General features: G+C 41.3%; 1 protein-coding gene across 5 annotated transcripts in view; it reads left to right on the top strand.

Moving 5' to 3' along the window:
* thrap3a (thyroid hormone receptor associated protein 3a) overlaps positions 1-20,258 on the top strand; it is an 87,077-nt gene extending 66,819 nt beyond the window's left edge. For 2 of the 5 annotated variants that reach the window (XM_033640861.2, XM_033640859.2), the window contains exons 2-11: positions 4,916-5,060; positions 7,849-8,763; positions 10,500-11,183; positions 11,425-11,594; positions 13,790-13,901; positions 14,212-14,296; positions 15,668-15,849; positions 15,975-16,155; positions 17,593-17,739; positions 17,876-20,258. In XM_033640861.2, the coding sequence (XP_033496752.1) occupies positions 4,939-5,060; positions 7,849-8,763; positions 10,500-11,183; positions 11,425-11,594; positions 13,790-13,901; positions 14,212-14,296; positions 15,668-15,849; positions 15,975-16,155; positions 17,593-17,739; positions 17,876-18,115 (2,838 nt within the window). In that variant the 5' untranslated portion in view covers positions 4,916-4,938 and the 3' untranslated portion in view covers positions 18,116-20,258. Of the gene's footprint in view, positions 1-4,595; positions 4,822-4,915; positions 5,061-6,586; positions 6,681-7,848; positions 8,764-10,499; positions 11,184-11,424; positions 11,595-13,789; positions 13,902-14,211; positions 14,297-15,667; positions 15,850-15,974; positions 16,156-17,592; positions 17,740-17,875 lie in introns of those variants that run through there. The other 3 variants (XM_033640862.2, XM_033640863.2, XM_033640864.2) reach the window with 3 other exon arrangements.
* The last annotated feature ends 845 nt before the right edge of the window (positions 20,259-21,103 follow it).

Raw genomic sequence — 21,103 nt, 5'->3', positions numbered from 1 at the left:
ATGCACATTTTGGGCATATAGCACTATATCTCATCGTCGACCAGGCTGTTCCCAGCTGACCAAAATAGAGAGGACCTTTAGCCGATGAGTTCCCTCTTGTGCACAGCAGAGTTCCACAAACGTGGTGATGACAGACGGCTGAGAAGCATGTCGGTGTGAAGATGCCTCAGTGACACTCCGCTGTGTGCCATTTTCCAGGCAAATGTAGCCTCGTTACACATCCTAGCAACCATTCATTCGCAGACGCTACTTCTGTAAACTGTTCATTATTGTTCTGGGAACTTCTTCAAATAGAATTAAATGACGAAATGCACAAATCCTTCCAAAAACCCGCAGAGAATAGTGATATTGACCTGCCTTAGCTTGTAGAAAGTTGGCTGCAAGTGGGATCGTGTTATCATTAAACTTGTGGCCGAGTTCAATGCCAGTCTGAGTGGTGTTCTGGTCTGTCACTGTAGGCAATTAACAAAGAAAAATGATGCAGGAAATCTGTGCATGAGGTCATCCATTTGTCTCTCTGGCAGCTACAGTAGCTCCCTTGGGACAAACAAAAGTCAGCTAATACTCATTCAGACATAACTGAATCAATCAGGCTGTTCAGAGGAAGTTTTTTTTTTTTTCACTTAATAGCGATGGAGGAAGCTGAGAGGTTTATCTGGTCTTGAACAGCTCTTCCAGTGGCTATCCATTAACTGCCACAGCATGTAAAGTATCTTGTGGGAACACTATGAGCGAATGCAGCATTTCAATAACCAAAGATTGTGCCAATGACAGTTGCTGTGGCTTTTCTTAAATAGCGAGCAGGGTGTCTCAGGGGCACATATAGATAGCAAATGTGATTCCAGCTGCCCCTGTGGCATCCAAGTCTTAATGATAGGGCTGTTGATTGAGCGGAGCGTTTCTTCACGTACGCTTTCAGCTATGTATCGAGTTGCCGGACCATTGTTAATCAGAGCTACTTTTGCCGTTACATGAAATAAACAGCTGATGAGGATTACACAGCTGTCACTCCCTACTCCGAGGGGGGCTCTTAATCATATGTGTGTGTGTGTGTGTGTGCCAGTGCTTGATCTTCTATCGATGTGAGGACCATTGTCAGTTTAACTCTGTTTCACTATTTAAAACAGATCTTTTCACCACACTCTGATTTGTTTTCTATTGCACAACCTGCTTTTCTGGTTCTGCATGCTGTTCCTGTTAATACTGTGTTGTTCCGGGTAAAACTAGCACCAAGACTGTCCATTGAGAGACCAGTCAGAGAAGTTCAAGTTAATATTTTGTGAGGGACATTTGTCTTTGGTTGGTATAAATACTAACCAATACTAACTAACTAATCTACTCATCTATTTTAGAATGAGTCTGTTCATCTCTAAACCTTACACCGGATGATACAAGCATTAGATAATCAATGACAAGGAGATCCAGTAATAAAGTTCCAGGAAAGATGTTTTTCCTTGTGCCGCTGTGTAAGTACAGGATTTGGTACAGGGTTGACGAGTGTAATGATATTAATAGTTACATAATTTCAGTGGTTAGTTCGCTGTCAGGATGTGGTAAAGGTGAGAAACGAAATGATTGTCATGTCGAAACGTAGGTAAATTATTAAAACATTTTTGTGTGTGTGTGGCTGCAACTGTGCGACTATCTCCCTCCACACAAATGTGTGTAAGCAGACATTAGGGCAAAGTATTGGGAAGGCCACCCTAGGGGGCTCATGGTGGAGCATGGATGACCAGGGGCAAATACAGAGTGAAACGAAGGGGCGCTGATGCTATTTTGCTGACCTTTTTTATTCATTGCTTACCCAATTATTGATGAGGCGAGGGAGCATGAACTTTATTTCGCTTCTGAGGGTGGGCGTGACAGAAGATGTTTGAGAACCAGGTCCTCACAAGTATTCAAAGATAGGTGTGTGTGTGTGTGTGTGTGTGTCAGTAACTGCATTTGTGTGTGATTAAAGGCCGAGCTCAGCCCTGCCTTTCAGAGAGGCTGAAATCTCAGTGATTAGGCTGCCGACCACACAGTGTGGAGCCAGGACAGCTGCAGCTGGTTATCAATTGAGTGTTCAAAGAAAAGCTATCGAAACAGATCTCTTGCTAGTTTTCTTAGTGAATACTAAACACATACACACACTGCAGATACAGACCTACTGCAACACTGTTTGGCTTGGAAACTTTGCTTTGCATACACTTTCTGCTGAAACTCAAAAGTTTCATAGAAACTGTTTCCAGCTATATAAAGACATCTGAAACACAGATTTGTTGGGTTTAATAAGTGCATTGCAGCTTTTACAACAAATGTAGAATAATCCATTACAATTAAAGTTTTCCAACCTCAAGGCCAAATTCCCAGAGCAAAATTAAGACGTTTGTTACAGTTATTCATTTTACTGTTTAGCTACCACGTGCTGGAAAGGGCCACATGCCATTCTTAAAATGTGCCGAGTAAGCTAAATTGACGGTCTGTTGAGGCTGGACCTTCAGGAAATTATCCTCTGAAAGCCAAAAACAACATGCTGCCAGGAGTGAGGAGAGTGGGAAGTTCATAGAGCATGAGGAGGCGGCGGTGGGAAGATGGATCCATTTCAAACCTCTCCAAAATAGTAGCAAGGATGCACACTGGGACCACCATGTGATAGCGTGCGCTGTTTTTGAAATCCCTGTCATGTGTAGTCGGCAATTTCCTCCTCGCAAAGTCCCTGAAGATGACTCTCATAACGAAAGATCAATTATTTGATCCCTGGCATTTACTGTGCTCCGAGGATCATATGTCGTAGATAATGCCTTGTGGACTTTGGAAAGAACTAGATGCTCCTACTATAGAGAGGAGTCGAGACGAAACTTTGAGGTAAAAAATATACTGAGGTCTGAGTGCACTACCGTGCAGTCTAAAGTGAGCATCTCTCTGTTAACAGATCATTAAGCACATGCAAATGTGATATGGTGAAGTGGCTACAGAGGAAATGCACTGTTTTCCCTTCTAGTGGGGTGAACTTAAAGTATTTAACTTTGGATTAGTCGGGTGAGTTTAACAGTAACCAAAGCTTTGCATCATTAATGCCAAGATATATGAAAACAATCAACAATCAAATGACTAGTTTGATTTTTTCTATGAAGACTCATACTTTTGTGCTGTGACGATATTTAGCAGCATTCGCTGAGGGGAGGCCCACTTTGTCCGACAAGCAAATTGTGGTCTTCCATTACTTCCCTAAAATGATCAGCTCAGTCAGTTGTGCTAAATATATTATGTCAGATCTGTTCACACATTTACCTCTGACTTGTTGTCATGCTGTAACAGTTGTTGGTGAAGTTCACAAGTTTTAACTAAAGGGAATGTACTTACTTACACTTTTTTAAGTGCATGGGTGGGTTCACACTGAGAAGGATGGCAAAATACAGCAGACTATGAGCGCCCGCATGGTATATTCAGTCAAATAGCTGAGTGTGGAAAGTTGGACACTTCTCACCATCAGTGGTCACCATCACTGCCAACATAATGAAAGGGGCAGGCTCCACTAACACTTCTCAAACTTGTGAAATGAACACTAAAGCAATGTACAGTTATACATGTGTCTTTTTCATTACTACTATGCTGTTGTTGGATATAAGCCATCCTTTTGCTTTTTGGGTTAATTATGCAATAATTTGGTACCTCAAACAATAATGCAAATACTAGCATTAGCTTGCTAGCTAGCTAACAGTGGCAGATTTTATATCAGGCACTGATGTGTTGTGGAGTAAGCTATACGACCAAAGCGTGACCAAGTTACGTCGCATGATCATGCATGATTAATTGTTGTCTTCACTGCAGAAGATTGTAATATTAGATTTGTGGTCAGATGCTCGACGGGCTGTATAATATTCGCAAAATGTGGCAGCTATCATTACCTCAGAAGAACCATTGGTGACAGGGCCAGCCAGTATTGGCCTCGGACATTCATAGACATAGAAACATGCCATGAAAGATTGTTCATTATACATAAATAGATAATTAGATAGGTAAGACACCAAGTGAGTAAGCAAGCAGATATAGCAAGCATACTTTGGCGAGTGGCAATCATTCGTCAAATGTTGGCATAAATGCTCCGCCCCAAAGCTGCCAAGTCTTGCAATCATCATTTCCATTAAGTGTGCAATGTCCGTGATTGATTTGAGACAACACTACCTGGTCAGAATTCATGCACTACACAAGTTAGCACATAGTGTATGCAGCGTAAGCGTGCTAACAAAGGCATTCGATTTAAGACACAGCAATAGTGTAGATATTAAAGATACTGAATGTGTCGACAGGTGGTGAGGCTTAGAGAAGACATGCTGGCTCTCCCTTTTTTTGACCTTATTTGAAAACTGTCTTCTCTTGTGAGTAAAGTGACAGAACAACCATTTTTGCCACCATTTTTTTATGGTTTTAGCTGATTAACTGTGTTCTGTAGTGGGAGAAAAGTACTGTATGGTATATCTTACTGATGAGTGTCTCTTGTATTTGTATTTTATGGTGGGCTCAACAGTAAAGTAGTCAGATGACTAACGTAAGCCTGCCCTCTATGCAAATGATCAGTGACTAAATAAAACTGGTTGTGTTTGGATGCCCTACTCTATTGCCTTCTTCCTTTTTCACAGCTGTTCTGTTTCTTCACTCAGCTTTTGTGTTAAGGCGGCTTTTGAAGTGACTCTCGGATGACTCATCTGTCGGATATTGTATTTCGTGGGTTTTTAAGTCTTGGCTCTTTTTAAATTTAGTTTTCCTATGTGACAATTGTTCATTCAGTTGTTCGCTGAGATGACTAATATTCACTCCATGCATCCAGTGCCTGAACAGGTGATTGAATTGCCAATCATTTTTTATGGGCACTGTTTACCGTGTCAGATTTACCACAATCCTTACTCGGCTGTTCGACTCTTTTGTTTGGCAGTTTGATGTGGGCTGGCCGCAGTGATGTCCAGATCCACGAAATCAGCCTCAAGGTCTCGGAGCCGCTCGAGGTCCCGGTCAAGATCCCGATCCACCTCTCGCTCCAGGAGTCGCTCCAGATCCCGGTCCAGGAAGCGTCACTACCGGTACAGTCCCATGTTTTAAACAATCCTCCTTTCCTTTCTATTGGCTGTTTATTTTTGTGGTGCTGAGATCAACTGCCTCTATTGTTGAAGAAGCCTCTTTGTTGCCAGGCCAGACTTATCATAATTAGGTTTAATTGATTACTGAAAGTTAATATTCAGTTCATATGAATGGAGAATGCATTGACCCACTGCATGATTAAAGTATGAGTGATTGTGACCCAAGAAAGTCGGTTGTCATGAAAAAAGAAAAAGCAGCAGCAGGTGCAGCAGGCAAAGTGCTGCCACGATAGACACAGACAGTTTTGATCATCCTGTGTTTCCTGGGAGGCTCCTTTTCCACTCAAACTCTATCTGGTGAATCTTATCTGAAAGGACTGACCATGCAATGTGCTGCTAAGATCTGACATGTAGAAAATATATATATGCTAATGATTGTGCAGTGGGGATGTCAGGAAGCAGCTCTGTGTTCTGTTATAACCTGTGTCTCAGTTACATATTCGTTGGTTTCCATCTGCAAGACCTTGTCTTGTCTTGGACTTTTTGACTTTGGTTCTCATGAATTCACAAAGCTGGTGCAGTATTAATGGATTTGGGTCTGACTCAAGCTCTGGATTCAGCTTCTGTATCAAGAGGAAATTGATGTTTGGGAAAGAGTTCAGCTGCTGGTTTGAGAATTTACTTAAGTTAGCGTGAATGTTATTGCAGTTTGCACTCCCTGCGAAAATTTCCATATTAGTCAACTTCAGCGGTAGATGAAAATATTTTATCAAGTCTTAATAAAGAAGGCAGCATTTTTTGTTGGTTGCGTCGCTTAAATAGAAATGCCCTGGTTGTGGGGTTATCTGTGGGTGAAGAAAAAGCGAGGCTTCACTGCGATGGCTCTGCTTTTTCTGGCAGAATGACTGTGGCATGGCAATAAAAACGGCAGGGCGGCTCATTTCCTGGCACTGTCGCAGCACAAATTAAAATTGGCTTAAAGAAGAGACATGGAAGGAATCTAATGGTGTGCTCTTCCTGAGTCCACCTTGCATGTGTGCAAATGGGGTTGTGGTCACACAGCCTGAACACACACATTTGCACAAGTTGTGTATAAACACAGATTCAAATTAAAAAAACAAAACAAAAGACCAACACACACAGTTTATTTCCCTATGTCTGTGCAAAACACCTTCAACATGTTGACAAGCCTGACGAATAAACACAGACTAACTGTTCCAAGTTGGAGCTTATTTCTTCACCTCAGTTGTAAAAGGAGCCACAGATGCAGTAAAACACTCCCTCTGGATTTTCCTCAGTGACTAATCTCATGTTAAATAAGAGAGGTTATCGTGTATCTTGCTGAAATATTACGCTAAGACCACATTAAAATGTCGATATCTGCAGTATTTTAATGGAAAAGTCAGAATATAGAGGTTGAACAGCCAGTGTAGCTGGCAAACATAGAGTCAAAGGATTGAAGTAGAAGTTTTTTCCCCCCTCACACTGGTCCATGTGATTCCCTGCTCCAACAGAGTTGGCTAGAGGAGATGTAGTATCTGTAGCTTGCACTGTGAGTGTGCAGTGCTGCTCAGTGCACTGCTTTCTTTACTCACTCTGTATTCCAATGCAAAAACACACTAGGTGAGTCCTGTGCTTTTTACTTGGCTTTAGCATGTTGTTGCATGTAGTGTGGAACTGCTTTGCTCGGTCCATTTAGGACATTGTTCTGCAAGATACTGTAAGCTTTGTATGCATTTGAAAAAAATACTTCCACAATTCAGCCGTCTTCATATTATACATCACTAAAATTCTAACAGGGAACCTAGTGAAGTGGCTACTTTGCATTGACTGATAGTTGTAGAGATCTTGCTGTAGAGAAAACAGACCATTACAGAGACAATAAAGGACTTGTTTGATGTCTTAACAGTAGATTTGCTACAATCACAATCTCAAAGCTGTCCGTGAAAAGCTGCAGATGCGTTGACATGTGGTTAGGCTTAAAAGGAGCATGTTGGGCTGATTAAAGCACTGTTCTGAAGAGGAGAACATATTGTATCATGCTTATGATCTTAAGACTATGGACTGTGTTTAAGGTTCAGGCGAGAGAACAACACAAGGCTTTGTATCAGAAGTGCAGCAGGGCCACCATGTGGCCTGATCCGACCCTGCAGCCTGGCCCGGCATCACACTGCGAAATCTCTGCTCCTCTCCCATGCAGTACACCTCCTGTGGCCTCCTTTATACTACCATATGTTTTGTCTATTCCAAATGATAAATGCATAACGGATGCAACTGCACGTCTATATATATCATGTGTTTTAGGGTTGTATGCATTTTCCATATGTTAGGTCAAATGGTTGAAGTCTGTTAAAGGAAATTGAGCAGACAGGTTTAAGTGGAAGTCTAAGAAGTATATTTCTGTTGTTTCTCAACTGCTTCTACAACAGCATTTGGCTTTAGGTGGTCATTACTGTGGTTTAACTGCCCGAAAAATGTTCCTGTAGTACTGGTATCATGATTATCTCTTCAGCTATAGAAGCATACAGTGCTGTACAATGTTCATTAACCTTTATTCCAATAATAGCCAACATCACATCCTTTAAATACTATACAGGTTGTACTATATTCGTCTAGTGTCAGAAATGTTAAGTTTTAAATGTTGAGGCTGTGATTTGCAGTTTTAGCTAGTGTTCTATTAGATTCCATGTCATTCCTTAAAAACTCCCCAAAACTACATTTTAGTTTTGTGCATCAGTGACTTTTTGGAAGTGAAGCAATGTGCTTTCTTTCCCCTCGCTTTCATCTACAGCTCTAGGTCTCGGTCACGGTCAAGATCTCGTTCTCCACCTCATAACCGGGAGAAGAAATATCCAAGGGGATACCAGCAGAACAATCGTGAGTTCCGGGGCTGGCACCGCGGCTTCCGGAGGCCGTACAACTTTAGGGGCCGAGGGCGGGGCTACTTCCCACGTGGACGCTTCCAGCGTGGTGGTGGGGGTGGTGGCTATCAGAACAACAACAACAACAACAACTTCCGCCCCAACTGGAAGAATTACAAGCAGTACCCTCAAAAACAGCAACAGCAGCAGAATTATTCACGAGGACGCTCTCACAACGTCCAGCAACGCTCAGGAAGTCCCCCTTGTGGTCACGCTCACCACTCTGACAGATCCTCCTCACCATTATCCAGACACTCGCAGCATTCTTCCTCTTCCTCACACTCCTCCTCTCCCAAATGCACGCCAGCCTTGTTGCTGACTAACCAAAACTCCAAAGATGTAAAAGAGGAGCTCTCAGCCTCCAAGGAGGTCCAAAAGGGAGGAGGAGGAGGAGGGGGAGGAGGAGGAGGGGGAGATGGAGAGGCAGTTGAGCTTGTCGGGGTGTTGGCAGGAGATGCCAAAGAAGCCACAAGCAGTGGGAAAATTGAAGGGAACTGGCAGGGCCTGACAGACTGCAGCAGCAGTCCAAAGAGAGCGAGTCCTCTGGCAAGCTCTGCTGTTATTGTTAATCAGAACAGCCAAACTACTAACCAGTCTAAAGAGTCCCCTAAAATCACAAATGACATCAGCAATGGCGCCCCCTCCTGGAAGACGGTATCTAGTTCATCCACAACAAAAAAATCCTCACACGAAGGTCTAAATCCAATGCTGTCCAGCTTTGACTTCTTCTCCAACGAGGAATACCTGGATGGAGATAAAACAGCAATCTCCATCGCCTTCAGACAGTAAGACTGACTTTACTCTTTTTTCTCAAATTAATTCTGACATTGTTTCAGCAAACTATGAAAGCTTTATAGCCAAACAGATAAACTGTTATGAATTATAGCCTGAATGCCTTTTTATCATTTTATTCTGGCATTTCCTTGGCTTTGTATTCGTTGGGTAGTCAAGTGTGGTTGTCATAACAGACTAAAACAATAATGTTGTCATTTAGGGGCATTCAAAATGTTTGTCCTGTCAGATAGCATTGTTTTACAGGTCCAGTGTGTAGGATTTAGTGGCATCTAGCAGTAAGGTTGCAGAACTGAAACTTTTCCTGTAGGAGAGCTACAGTGGCCAACAAGAGAAATTGATGCAAATGGCCTTATCTAGAGCCAGTTAAGCCCTGTTTCCACCAAACACTTTCAGTATGGTACCTTTGGATCCAAAAGTGACCCTTCAGACATGGTACCTAGACCCTAGTGTTTCCACTGCAAACAGTACTCTTACATGTGGGCAGGGTTGTTGTCACTCACTGCTCCGTCCAGCACTGACTGTATTTCCTCATTACCGGTGACATAGATGGAAGTCTGCACCTCGTTTATCGGCCACAGAACGAGGTTACACGCTGACATTTTCAGGACAAAACAGAACAGGCTGCAGTGAGAGTCTGTCTCCATGGGATATTTAAAAATAGCGGGTTCATGCATTTAGTCCTTCTCAGGCAAGCTCAGGGGTTTAGTGTTGCTGGAGCCCACAAGAACAACACTCCACAACGCTTTTTTTCCCCTTCAAGTGAGGATTGGGATACCCCTGGTCGAAATAAATATATAAATACTTGAGGATCCACTCATTACCAAAAGTGTATGTCAAATAAAAACTAAAGTAATGGTCAAAGTTATCACAGTGAAATTTAAGGTGTGTTGATTCATTCACGTTGTGATCTCATGTATTGACTATCATTACAAGTTAGAATTCCACCAGTTTCTATGGGGTCAGATCAGTCTCATAATGAATGAACTCACACAGGGTTTTTCACAAATGCACATGCTCTGGTTCACAAATATAATTTTTATGCAAACTTGTGATATAAATTCAGAAATGCACACACTATGCTTCACAAATATTATTTTGAAGCACACTTGTAATATAAATTCACAGATCATGCGAATTGCTGAATGTGCATTTACAAAATGCTTCTCATTTGTGAACCTCTCTACATTTGTGAGAGAAATCTGTGTGGTGAATTTTGAGACTCCCCTGACGTCGCAGGTCAACGAACGTCACCATTGGCTGATAAATCTGTCAATCAAATTTATGATTCTGATTGACAGATTCATCAGTTAATCAGGTGTTCGCTTTCAGCCAATCGTATGGCTCCTTACATTTTCTCCACACTTTTAAACCAATCGCAGAGCTACTGTCATTCTAAATGAACAAAAACACCATGAATCAGATTTTCAGGTGAATATATTCTCATGAAAACAACCTAGTTAGGAATATAATACCATTTCTGCCAACAGATACCCCTAAATCCTACGCACTGGAACTTAAATTGAAATTCCTTATGCTTTTATGTCTAATTTGGTTTTATAGATGAAATACTAATCTGACACAATTGTTTTTTCTGTTTTAGAAAATTTTATTTGTCGAGGCTCTAATATGACATCTTGTCAGATAGTCTGTTGGCTTCATTACCGCAGTTGTCTCACAAGTTGCATGCCCAGTTAGATGCAGCTCTTTATCTCTTGTCATTGTTTAGGTTTTTGGAGGAGCAGCAAAATAAAAAAGCTAAAGCTTTGGAAAATGGCAAGAACACAGAAGCCAATGATGTGGATATGGAACAAGGAAAAGTGAATGGCAAAGCACCAGTGAATCACTCTGACTCGGTGTCAAGAAAGCACAAAGAGGACATTGATGGTGAAGTGTCTCTGAACAGCTTTTTGAAAGCGTCCCCTTTTCTGTCTGCTGACGGGGAGGAAGAGGAGGAGATGGTAATCAAGCCTCAGTCAAAGTCACTTCACAAAGACTGGCACAATGGAGACGAGTCCTTTAAGCCAAAGATCAAGGTCACTAACTCAGCCCGGGAACTGTTTGATGAACGCTTTGGCAAATGGCAGAATGTGTCTTACTCCCAGGTAGCTAACTGTGACCTTGACGCCATGGCAGAGGACATGTATCTCAGTCGTAAGCAGGATAAAGCAGCGGCCATTGCTGCTGCCCTCGCCAAGAGGGAGTTAGCAGGAAAATGTGAGGAACTGTCTCCAGACATGGGTGGTAAAGCCAGGAAGATTGCAAAATCTCCTTCCATCCCATCTGCTACACCACCACCAAGAAGGAACTCTGACAGAGAGCTCAGGGGAGAGGACTCGCCTTTCATGTCCTCAAGAAAACAGGAAACTAAATTAAATGTCAGAATGGATTTCCTCGGAGATAGCCTGATAAGGTGAGCATCATATAACAATTTCTGGTCCCAAACTGGGTCTTTCCTCATTTAGCAAGGAGTCATATCTGTACATCCAGCTGGAGACTTTGCAGTAGTAGCTAACATATATTATGTGTTTCTGCAACAGTTTCCTTGTTTGAATGTTTGTTTCCTGTGATTAAAGAATATGTCTTTTGCTTTTATCCTTTTTCAATTTAAAAAGAAAGCAACAGACTAAAGATTTTGTTTTTGTCATTTTCAGCTCTGATATTTTAGCCGAGGAGCGACAGTTGTCTCAGGATCTTGTGCAGGCCTCTAAAAAGGATCAGGAGTTCCGCTCTATCTTTGATCATGTTAAGGCTGCTCAGATACAGAGGAGTCCCTCTGAGCTGTTTGCTCAGCATATTGTCACCATCGTTCACCACATTAAAGGTGAGTCTGCACCTCTTTGCTGTCCTCACATTATTAACAGCAGAGTGGAGTGATCTAGTAACAGCTTGTTTACAATCACATGATTATTGTGACGTGTGAAGTTCAGATTGAGGGAAGGTAGTAGGCTTGATAAAGCCACATACTGTGGTGTTGGATGAACCTGCAGGCAGCAGGTATCATCAGAAAACTGAAACTCATGTTGAATGTAATCTATACAAACTGAAGAAAAGTGATTTTTCCCAGTAATGCACCAATTGGCACAGTGTGGACATGATCGTCATTACAAATGACCACGTCTTTCAGACCTCCAAACAATACTTATGTTTTACGGTGAGCCAATGAAAGCGTTCAAGAGTCTGGTGGACTTTGAGTATTTTGTGTGACAACTGAAACAACTGCCATCTTATTTTTTTTTAATGGTTTTTTTTGGTCATGTGAGTGTGCTTGAGTATAATTGTCTTTTATTTTCAAGTCTTTACATGGATGCACCGCTGGCTGATGTTACGAGCTAAGGTTAGCTAACTTCAGCTACCATTTTCTACCTACTAGGTCAACCGTTCTCAGAGGTCTGGTGAAAGAAGCTGTCACAGCACACTGTAATTGCATCCAACTCTTGCATGTTGGATGTTTAACGCGCATTATGCCGGGTTCACACTACATGACATTTTTGTCTGTTCTAACAGTCACTATGTCAAATTAGGCGACTATGGAGACCTAAAATCTTGCTGTGACACGGCTGACTGACATGAAAGACTACACCATTGGTCCACAACCAATCATCGCTGGTCGTCTTTCACATGCGTGACGTCATCACATTATTCTTGTCCTATTTTTATTGTTACTATTATTTCAGTCACTGTGGCTGTTCATGTTCCAGCCGAACTGTGATTGTATAGTAATATAAAAAAGTGCCACCAGATGTCAGGAGCTACATTTGAAGTACCGCATGCAAACTATGCACATCACTGAATCCTCCACAACAAGTTCCTGCAAATGTTTCACAATAAAAGCCTGTTCAATAAATGAAGGGATTCTCTCAACCACAGTTATAATGGGCTTTTAATTTTAAACAGATACAAGTGTTGAGTTTGAAATGACGGCGCAATGCATTAACTTTATCAAACAGGAAACAGGAATGGATAAAAAGTAAAAATATAAAAATACAGAGGGAATGATAAATAACGGCCCGTTTCTAATGTAGTCTGTTTCACATGAAGCTGGTAGCCTCTGCAGTTGTGGTAAGTAAAAGCCCCGCCACTATTTTTTTTAATTTTCTTACTTTATGTCCATCTCCATTCTAGAGAAGTATCATTTTTTGCTAGCTTGATGCTAATGGAAGTACTCAGCAGGTTGACAAAGTGCCTCTGCTGTTTCACACCATCATTTCCCCCTTTTACTCTGTGTGGTAACATCCCTAGAGGAAATTTCTAAAAGCCTGGGGTTTGTTTACATACAGTTGTCTACGGCAGCAGATCGCTCTGTGTTTCTATTGGTCAAAGTGACAGCTGTGACGGGAGAAGTCGTGAACGACAAAAAGAAAATCAAACATGCTGGACTTTTTGTCAGGAAGTCGTGAGGCGTCCCAGGCACAGCGTCGATTGTCGTTTACTATGACACAGTACAAGAGATGAAACGATGGATTATCTCATTGCCGTTCACGATCCATGCCGACACTGTACGACACTGCGTCGATCTACAATCGGACTGATATGGTGTAGTGTGTACCTGGCATTAATGTTAATGTTTGACTTTAGCCAATTTTGCTCCCACAGACTGAAGAGGTTTTTGATCCACATCTTCTGGAGTTTTTTCTTTTTCACATCTCCCCTTTCCGTACTATCCCTTTTTTTTAGGACTTAAAGTGGAAGTTGGAACATCTGTAAACAGGACAAATCATAGACATTAGTGAGGTGTTGTCAGTCTTTGCCTCCAGTTGCCTGCCCTCCATCTGGACAGTGCACCAATGTGTGACATCATATGCAAAGAAGCTGCAGTTTCTCTGCAAAAACATCATGTTTTTGAGGCGACTGTAAAACAAGCGAGGACTCACTCATGTTTTACCTCCTATATAAAATACAGGAATATGACACATGGGAATATTCAGTTCAATGCAGCATCAGAGTGGGATGGAAAAATGACAAGACACCAGAAGCACTAACAACTTGAACAGCTATTTTTCCTGTTTCCCTGCACAGCTCAGCACTTTCCGTCCTGTGGAATGACTCTAAACGAGCGATTCACCATGTACCAAAGACGAGCTGCTGAGAAGGAAATGATGAAGCCAAGAAAAAGCCCAGAGATACACAGGTAGAGTCGCCTATTGAGTGACCCTCTCACCTTCAGTGTGCTGTGGCTTCACCTCCTCTTTTAACAGCTTTCAGGTATTTTTCTCACCTTTCCTACCTGAAAATCAACAACAGACTATCTTGGCTTATTTGTTCTCATGCTCGGTGGAGGTCAGTTTTAATTTCCCACCATTTTTTTCTTTTCTTTTGTCTGTGTTGTGTCGTGCTCGCAGCTCAATGTAGCTCACAGTTTGTCGTTGTGGCACCTGTAACTGTGGTTGTTGCTGTACTCTGCATTTAATCATCTTGTCTTAACTGTGATTCTCTCACAGGCGAATTGATGTTTCACCAAGAGCTTTTAAGAAACACTCTCAACTTTTTGAGGCGATGAAAAGCTCAGAGGATGGCACTTACAAGGTGACTGAACATTTTGCAGTATGAAGTATGTTGGAAAAACAAACAACAGCAGACGAGTGAGCAAGCCAGATGCCTTTACACTGCACTCTCTGGAAGCCTTTGGCTTTCCTTGAAGGGAGATGCACAGTCTAAGAAATGAAAATGCAAAATAAGGCACTTTGACTTTGTTGTTTGTTATATATCGCCTTCACACATGGTGAATTGCTTAGACTGTGGGCACAAGCCTGACCAAGGCTAATGAATCATATAAGTTCAGAAATGGAAGCCACTGTGCCAAAGCTGTTCAAGGGACTCTAAGCAAATGTCTTCGTAAGTATTCTTTACAAAAATAAGGAACGGAAATAACCAACAGCAAGCACTTTATGCACTTGTGCTTATATTTATGTGCTTAACTTTCTTAGTAAACCCTCATAGTGTTTCTTTATTGATGCGCATGGACACATATGGTCAAGCATTTGTAAAAAATGAGGCGCAAATACTACTTAAGTACATCAAACTGAGTAAATTAGCATGAACAGTCCTATCTTCTCTTTCTTCACTACTGTTAAAGAACCATACTAGTCGTTTTGCCAGTAGCTCCACAACTATGAATTGTTTACTGTATAGTAAGTACCAGCAACTATTCGCCCAAGCATACCTCACAGATTTCAGACAATATGATAATCAGCTTAGAGTGACTTGAAACTTGTTTGACATAGGAAATACATCACTGTGCACATTTAGGGATTGTTTTGAAAACACTTTAAGAGCCTGAAAGCACCACGTCTCTGAGGCTCTGATGTTTGAAATGTGGGAATTGGCTGCTGGACGTCATGTGACATATGGAAGCCAATGTGAAATATGCTGGTGCTGTTTGTTGCTGTGGTGCAGCAGATTCTTGAAGCCCTGGAATGCTGGACTTTCCCACAAGCATTTGAACGCACCTGTGAGGAGGTTTTCAAAATGCAGCCTTCTGACCGCTGACCATGAAATTACACAAAATACAGCTAACGTAATACTGACGGTGATGGATTGCCTATCTGAAACAAATTTTAAGTCTTTTCAAGTTGATGTTTTTTTTTAACATGTTTCAATAGCTGCTTTGAAGGCATCTAAAAACATATGCTTTGGAGAATGGTTCACATTTGAAGTTAATCCTAAAACATGCAAAACTACTGGTTTGGCCCTTTAAGTGCACTGGAAAATTCACTCCAGAATGGCTTGGTTTTATTCATGCCAGCTGGCTGTTACCCGGGCCCCCCCCACACCTTTTTTACCCATGGACCTCGCTGTTTAGTTTTAAGATCAGCTTGGCTGAAAGCAGACTGATAGCATCTTCATGCTAATCCAAAGTCTGTCCACGACGCTGTGTTCTGTTTTTGATTTGCTCAGGACGGCGGGGAAAAAATGAAGGGTGATCCAATGGACCTTCGTTTGGATATTGAGCGCCGTAAAAAATACTCCACCCATGACAGAGAATATGATCAAGATCGGGGAAGAGACATGGGAGATTCCCCAGATTGTAGTAGAGAGAGAACTGAGGAAAAGTTCTCCAAATGCCGTGAGAGATCAAAGTACGTGCAACTGCCCTGTACTTGTTTCAAACTACCCACAAATGTGTTTAATGCTGTTGTTCATTTCCCCTGCATGATTAACAGCTGGCCATGATGGATTCTACATATACTCTTTCTCCTTTTAGGAAACATAAGAAGAAGCGCTCTCGCTCAAGTTCGTCCTCGTCTTCTTCGTCCTCTAAGTCCCAAAAAGAAGATTTGCCCCATGGCAAGTCTGATCCCAAAGATAAAGGCTTTAACAAGGCCCGACTGGGTCAGAGAGAGTCGCCAGGACCGCCTGAAAGAGGAAGGCCACGTGGAGGATTTGTAAGTTAACACATGATGTTGGATTGACAGGGGAGCATAGTGTGGAGCAATGACTGTTGTCAAATTACACTGTACAATTGAATTTCACAGTTTGTTGTGTGTCAGTGATTTCGCTGCTTTTTAGGGCCCGAAAGCGCCAGGGCCCATTGGTCGTACGAATTATCATTATTATATGCTGCACAATCTCATATTTAAGGGGCTTATAATACTCAGAAACTCATTAAAATTGGTACACAGACCAGAACTGGTGAAAACTGCAATGTTCTGCAGTGACTGGTCTCAGGCTAGCAGGTTCCATAGCGTTCCCAAACAACGTTAGAAAAAAGTGCGTTTAATGTTAACAAAATTGGAGCAGATCCTTTTTCTCATCTTTAAGAACATGTTAAGTTTTTTTGAAAAAAATTTCAACCAACAGGAAGTCAGCCATTTTGGATTCTGTTGCATTAGTTTTCATTTTACGAAAACTTTAAATGACTTTAAGATGCATAAAAACTCACAAAACTTTGCAGCCATGTTCAGACCAGAAATTATTACGATTTGGTGGCGCAATTGAGCTTGGGTGTGGCATGTCAGCTCTATAGAGCTCATAATTACTTTTAGCCTTTGAACACATTTTTGACACCCTTGGTATACTTGAAAATGCACAAAACTTGGCACACACATCAAAAGCTGTGAACATTGTGACAATATACAGTCACTAGGTTCATGTGTGTTTAGCAGGCTTCTCTAAAGTTCTCTAAAGTGTGGGAGGTCTAAGTTGCTCCATTAGTCACGAAATTTGGTATGCACATTATTCTCATCATTTCAGACATATTTCTCATGAGGTTTAATGAGCTCTGCCCAACCAGAAGTCGGCCATTTTGAATTATGTGCATTTTCCCTGTATTTTTGCGAACTTTTTCAAACATGTCCTACAAAGTTGATCAGATTTGATTCAAATTTGGATGGCGTAACACTCGCTAAAATACTTGATAGCTTGGCGGTCATTTCAGGTCATGTGATTTCTCTAAGAGGATTCAGTGGGTCTATTTCAAATTTGGGCAGCAGAATCCTAAGAACTTCATAATGCCAAATTAATTGTGAAGCTCTTGTGCTTTTGTGAAAACACATCAAGAGGTGAGCAATTTGCATGTTTCGCCATGACACAAAACTGTTGTAACGTGACTTTACATAGTCTAACCTGTCCCAGTTTCACATGTTGGATAGGAGTCCAGGTCTGAAGACATCGACATGCCCATTTTGACTGATAGTGCCACCCACTGACAACAGGAAGTCAGCCTTATGTGACAGAGATCATTAGGCATTAAATTTACATGGTGTGGTTTCCACATGAAGGACAGCAAGATATGATTAGTGTGGACACAGGAAGAAGGTGCAAGGGCCCGTCCATTGCTGCTTGCAGCTTTAATTTTTTTCATGTCTTATGTCTAATTACAGCAAGTCCGAATTCGGGGAAGGGGCTGGAACAGAGGCAATTATCAGGGAAACTGCTCACAAAGTAACAACATGGCAAACATGGCAGTGCACCCAAAAAATGAGGACTGGGACCCAGAGTACACACCCAAAAGCAGAAAATACTACTTGGTAGGGTCGATCTATTTCCCATTTATGCCTCCCATCTCTGTTTGAATTAGCCTCATGTTGTCGTTCAGTCTAATCTAGCTCAAGTTAGTACTTCTGAAGTTGTTCTCTTGACACCCCTCTGTCCTTTGTCTCTTAGCACGATGACAGAGAACGGGAGGCGGAGCACAAGTGGGTGGACAACCGAGGGCGAGGACGGGGAGGTTTCTTGCGTGGAAGGGCGCGATTCATGATCCGCAAAGCCACTGGGTGCCCCAACACCAATAGCCCCAAATGGGCGCATGACAAGTTCCAAATCAACGGGGAGCAAGGTGACGCCCGGGAAGAGGAGACAGAACAGGACCATAAAGACGGAGAAATGGACGGGGAGAATACTTGAGCAGTGAAGCAGTGAAATCTTAATATTCTTCTGTGTTGTTATGGCATCTGACTCAGTGATTTTATCCGCCACAGTGGATTCATAAATGCAGATTAAAACGTTTGAAGACTCTCATTATGCTTTACTTTCAGTGTAGGATACTCACTCTGACTTGACACAACTATTTTCCAATCAGGACAGAACCTATAACCAGTAGAAGCACTGTTTGAGGGTGAATTGCTGTTTCTCATAAGAATTCAGATTTACGTCACATGCTTGTTTTGCTTTTTATGGTTAAGGGAAATGTTACACTTTTGTCACAGGAATGATTTAAAAAAATATTCACTTGTATTTTTAAGTAGTAACAAAAAAAAAAAAATCACATCATAGATCAAATCAGCTTGTGCCTTATACTTGTGTATATGAAGAAATATTGTGTGTGCAGGCTTGTTTTGAGCCTTTTCTTGTCTAGATTTAAAGCAATAAGTACACTGTAGTTCATGTTGACATAAAACGTCACTGTTTAACTAGTCCTACAAATGACCCTGATGTGACATGGGACCAAACTGTATGGGGTCAAAGCTTATTATGCTCTGCAGTCTTTCATTTTACACCATCCAACAGATCTAAGATACTAGCTGGCAGCATAGGAGACTGTTATTATAAGGATAACTACCTGTACATTTAGTATGTTGCTCATTAAATATTTTGCCGTCAAAGATTTTACTATGTTACAGTAGCTCTTTGCTTGATCTTGGTACCACTAATCAGTATATAATATTGATAGTGATTGTATTTTGTTTTCTCCAGAGACATTCATTGAAGTTTTTGTACCTGGCTGGGCAGGATTTTGACTTTGTTTGTAAAGGACTTGCCATAGTTTTTGATGTTTTTTAATTGCTGTTCGCTGATGAGAATATAACCTCCTGAGACCCGAGCTTTTGTTTGGTGCGCATTTTTAATTTTTCTTAGCTATTTGGGATTAGATGGACATGGCGAGTGTAAAGACTCATCTTTAAACAGTAAGCAGTTTTGGAATAAAATCCTGTCCTCATATGGGGAAGATGGATTTTTGAAACTGTTTATTTCAATGCCTGAACTTTGTTGTGCAAAAAGAAAATTGCAGACAATGCAACATATGTTCAATGTTTTGTATTTCAATGGGTTAGGGGTCACTGTTCATGTCTGAAACTGTTCAAACCTGCTTATTTCAATGTCTGAACAAGTGCAAAAGTAAAATTGCAAATAACGCAGCATAAAAGCCTTGTGATTTGTTTGTCTTGTACCTCTATGAATTTAACTTGCTCCATACTCCAAGTTAGGACTGTCCTTTTTGTCTGTAGGAACAGTCTGTCACACTTAATTGGCCAATGTAAAATGCTGTGATAATATAATGATAAAGTCCCAATATCCTCAAACGAGTACTTCCAAATTTACAGCATTTTAGCTCATTACTATTGCTGCAACTGGTCAAACGTGTTGCCATATCAAACTACAAACATTATTAAGCATAAAAAAAAGTTTCAACCATTACATTTGATCAGGTGTTGTACCATGTCCACTCCTGTGTTGGGATCAGCTGCAGACTGACTCAGCAGAGATGGCTGCCATCTTGGTTTTTTTTTATGCCCTGATATGCCCTTACCACCACTAAATGGCACACAAAAGCACCCAGGATTGAGGACAACAGGTCTAAGTTAAGCAAAATAAAATATAAGGTGGTGCAAACCTAATATGCAATGTCCACATATGAGGACACAAGGTCACAGGAGGTTAATCTGTTGCGTAAGCTGTGTTCAACTGTATCAAAAGGCTCAACGTTACTATTTGTTTAGTCTGTAGTTGTAAGACAGAAATACAAGGCAGTTTGTAGAGCAAGAATTACATATTTGTAAATCTAGAATAAGATTATAATGTCAGTGCATAGCTCGAACTATTTCAAGTCTAGGATTAGACATGTCTGTTTGGCTAACCGCCAGTACAACTGAAAAACAATTGTTGTGCCTTGCTGTGCGTCCGCTCGTCTTATTTGTACAATACAGATTGAGATTCACATTTGATTGTTTAAAGGTTACCTGCTTGGGACTGGGGAGTACTTTTTTTAAATAGGTGTTGTTACTGTTTTTTTCTTAGACTGTAAATTAAAGAGACACTGATTACCATACCAGTCGCCTTGATGTGTTCTTTTTATTGTAAGTTCTATGAAGGTATAAGAGCATTTCAGGTGTATCATTTGAAAAGCCACTTCATGGTAATAAATGTAGTTTTTCTTTTTATTTATTTTTTTATTTTTATGTGACACATGAGCTTCATTTATGTCCACAGCTAGCTGGACAGCTATGTCCAGTATAAAGATGGACGACATGACAGCTCTCCAAGACTAATGCCAAGACATTTGAATGTCCCCCTAGTGGCTGACTGCAGTATAGGTCATAAATTCCAACCCCTCCATGCTAAATGATGGGACATGGGCCAAACTAAGAAATAGGGATGTCCTGATCTGATCTCAAGCATTGGGATCAGGCCTATCAAGGCATTTTTTAACTAATCGGGATCAGGTGTACTGAGTTATATAGAGGATCCAATCCTTTAACGTCAGCTGTCACACAGGTGTTTATATTCGCAGAGTGCAGTCATCTCCAACTCTCCGCTTTCTTTTTCTTCACTACTCAGCTAACGTGTGTGTTAGAGCAGGAGCTAAGCCCCACCTGCGGCAAAACACAACACACCATATACGACAGCAAAAAATCAGTATGACACTGGTTTTTTTTGCTTTTTTCATCAAAAACTCGTTTGATTTCAGCTTACTGTAAAGGTCTCGTGTTTGTGGCACATTGTGTTCATCCGCAGGTGGAGGAGAGACAGACAGTGGTGCAGAACAGAGGACAACCACACTCACCACACCACTGCAAGTGCAACAAAAGCCCCCCGTTTTACATTTATGTAGCCTAATCTGCAAAAAAAGATGTACAGATAATAAAAATGAATACTAAATGAAATACTATTCAT

The sequence above is a fragment of the Epinephelus lanceolatus genome, chromosome 10 (genome assembly GCF_041903045.1).
Source record: "Epinephelus lanceolatus isolate andai-2023 chromosome 10, ASM4190304v1, whole genome shotgun sequence".
NCBI classification, from domain to species: Eukaryota; Metazoa; Chordata; class Actinopteri; order Perciformes; family Serranidae; genus Epinephelus; species Epinephelus lanceolatus.
Note: the sequence above shows the minus strand (reverse complement) of the source record. Positions and strands in the feature narration are given on the sequence as shown.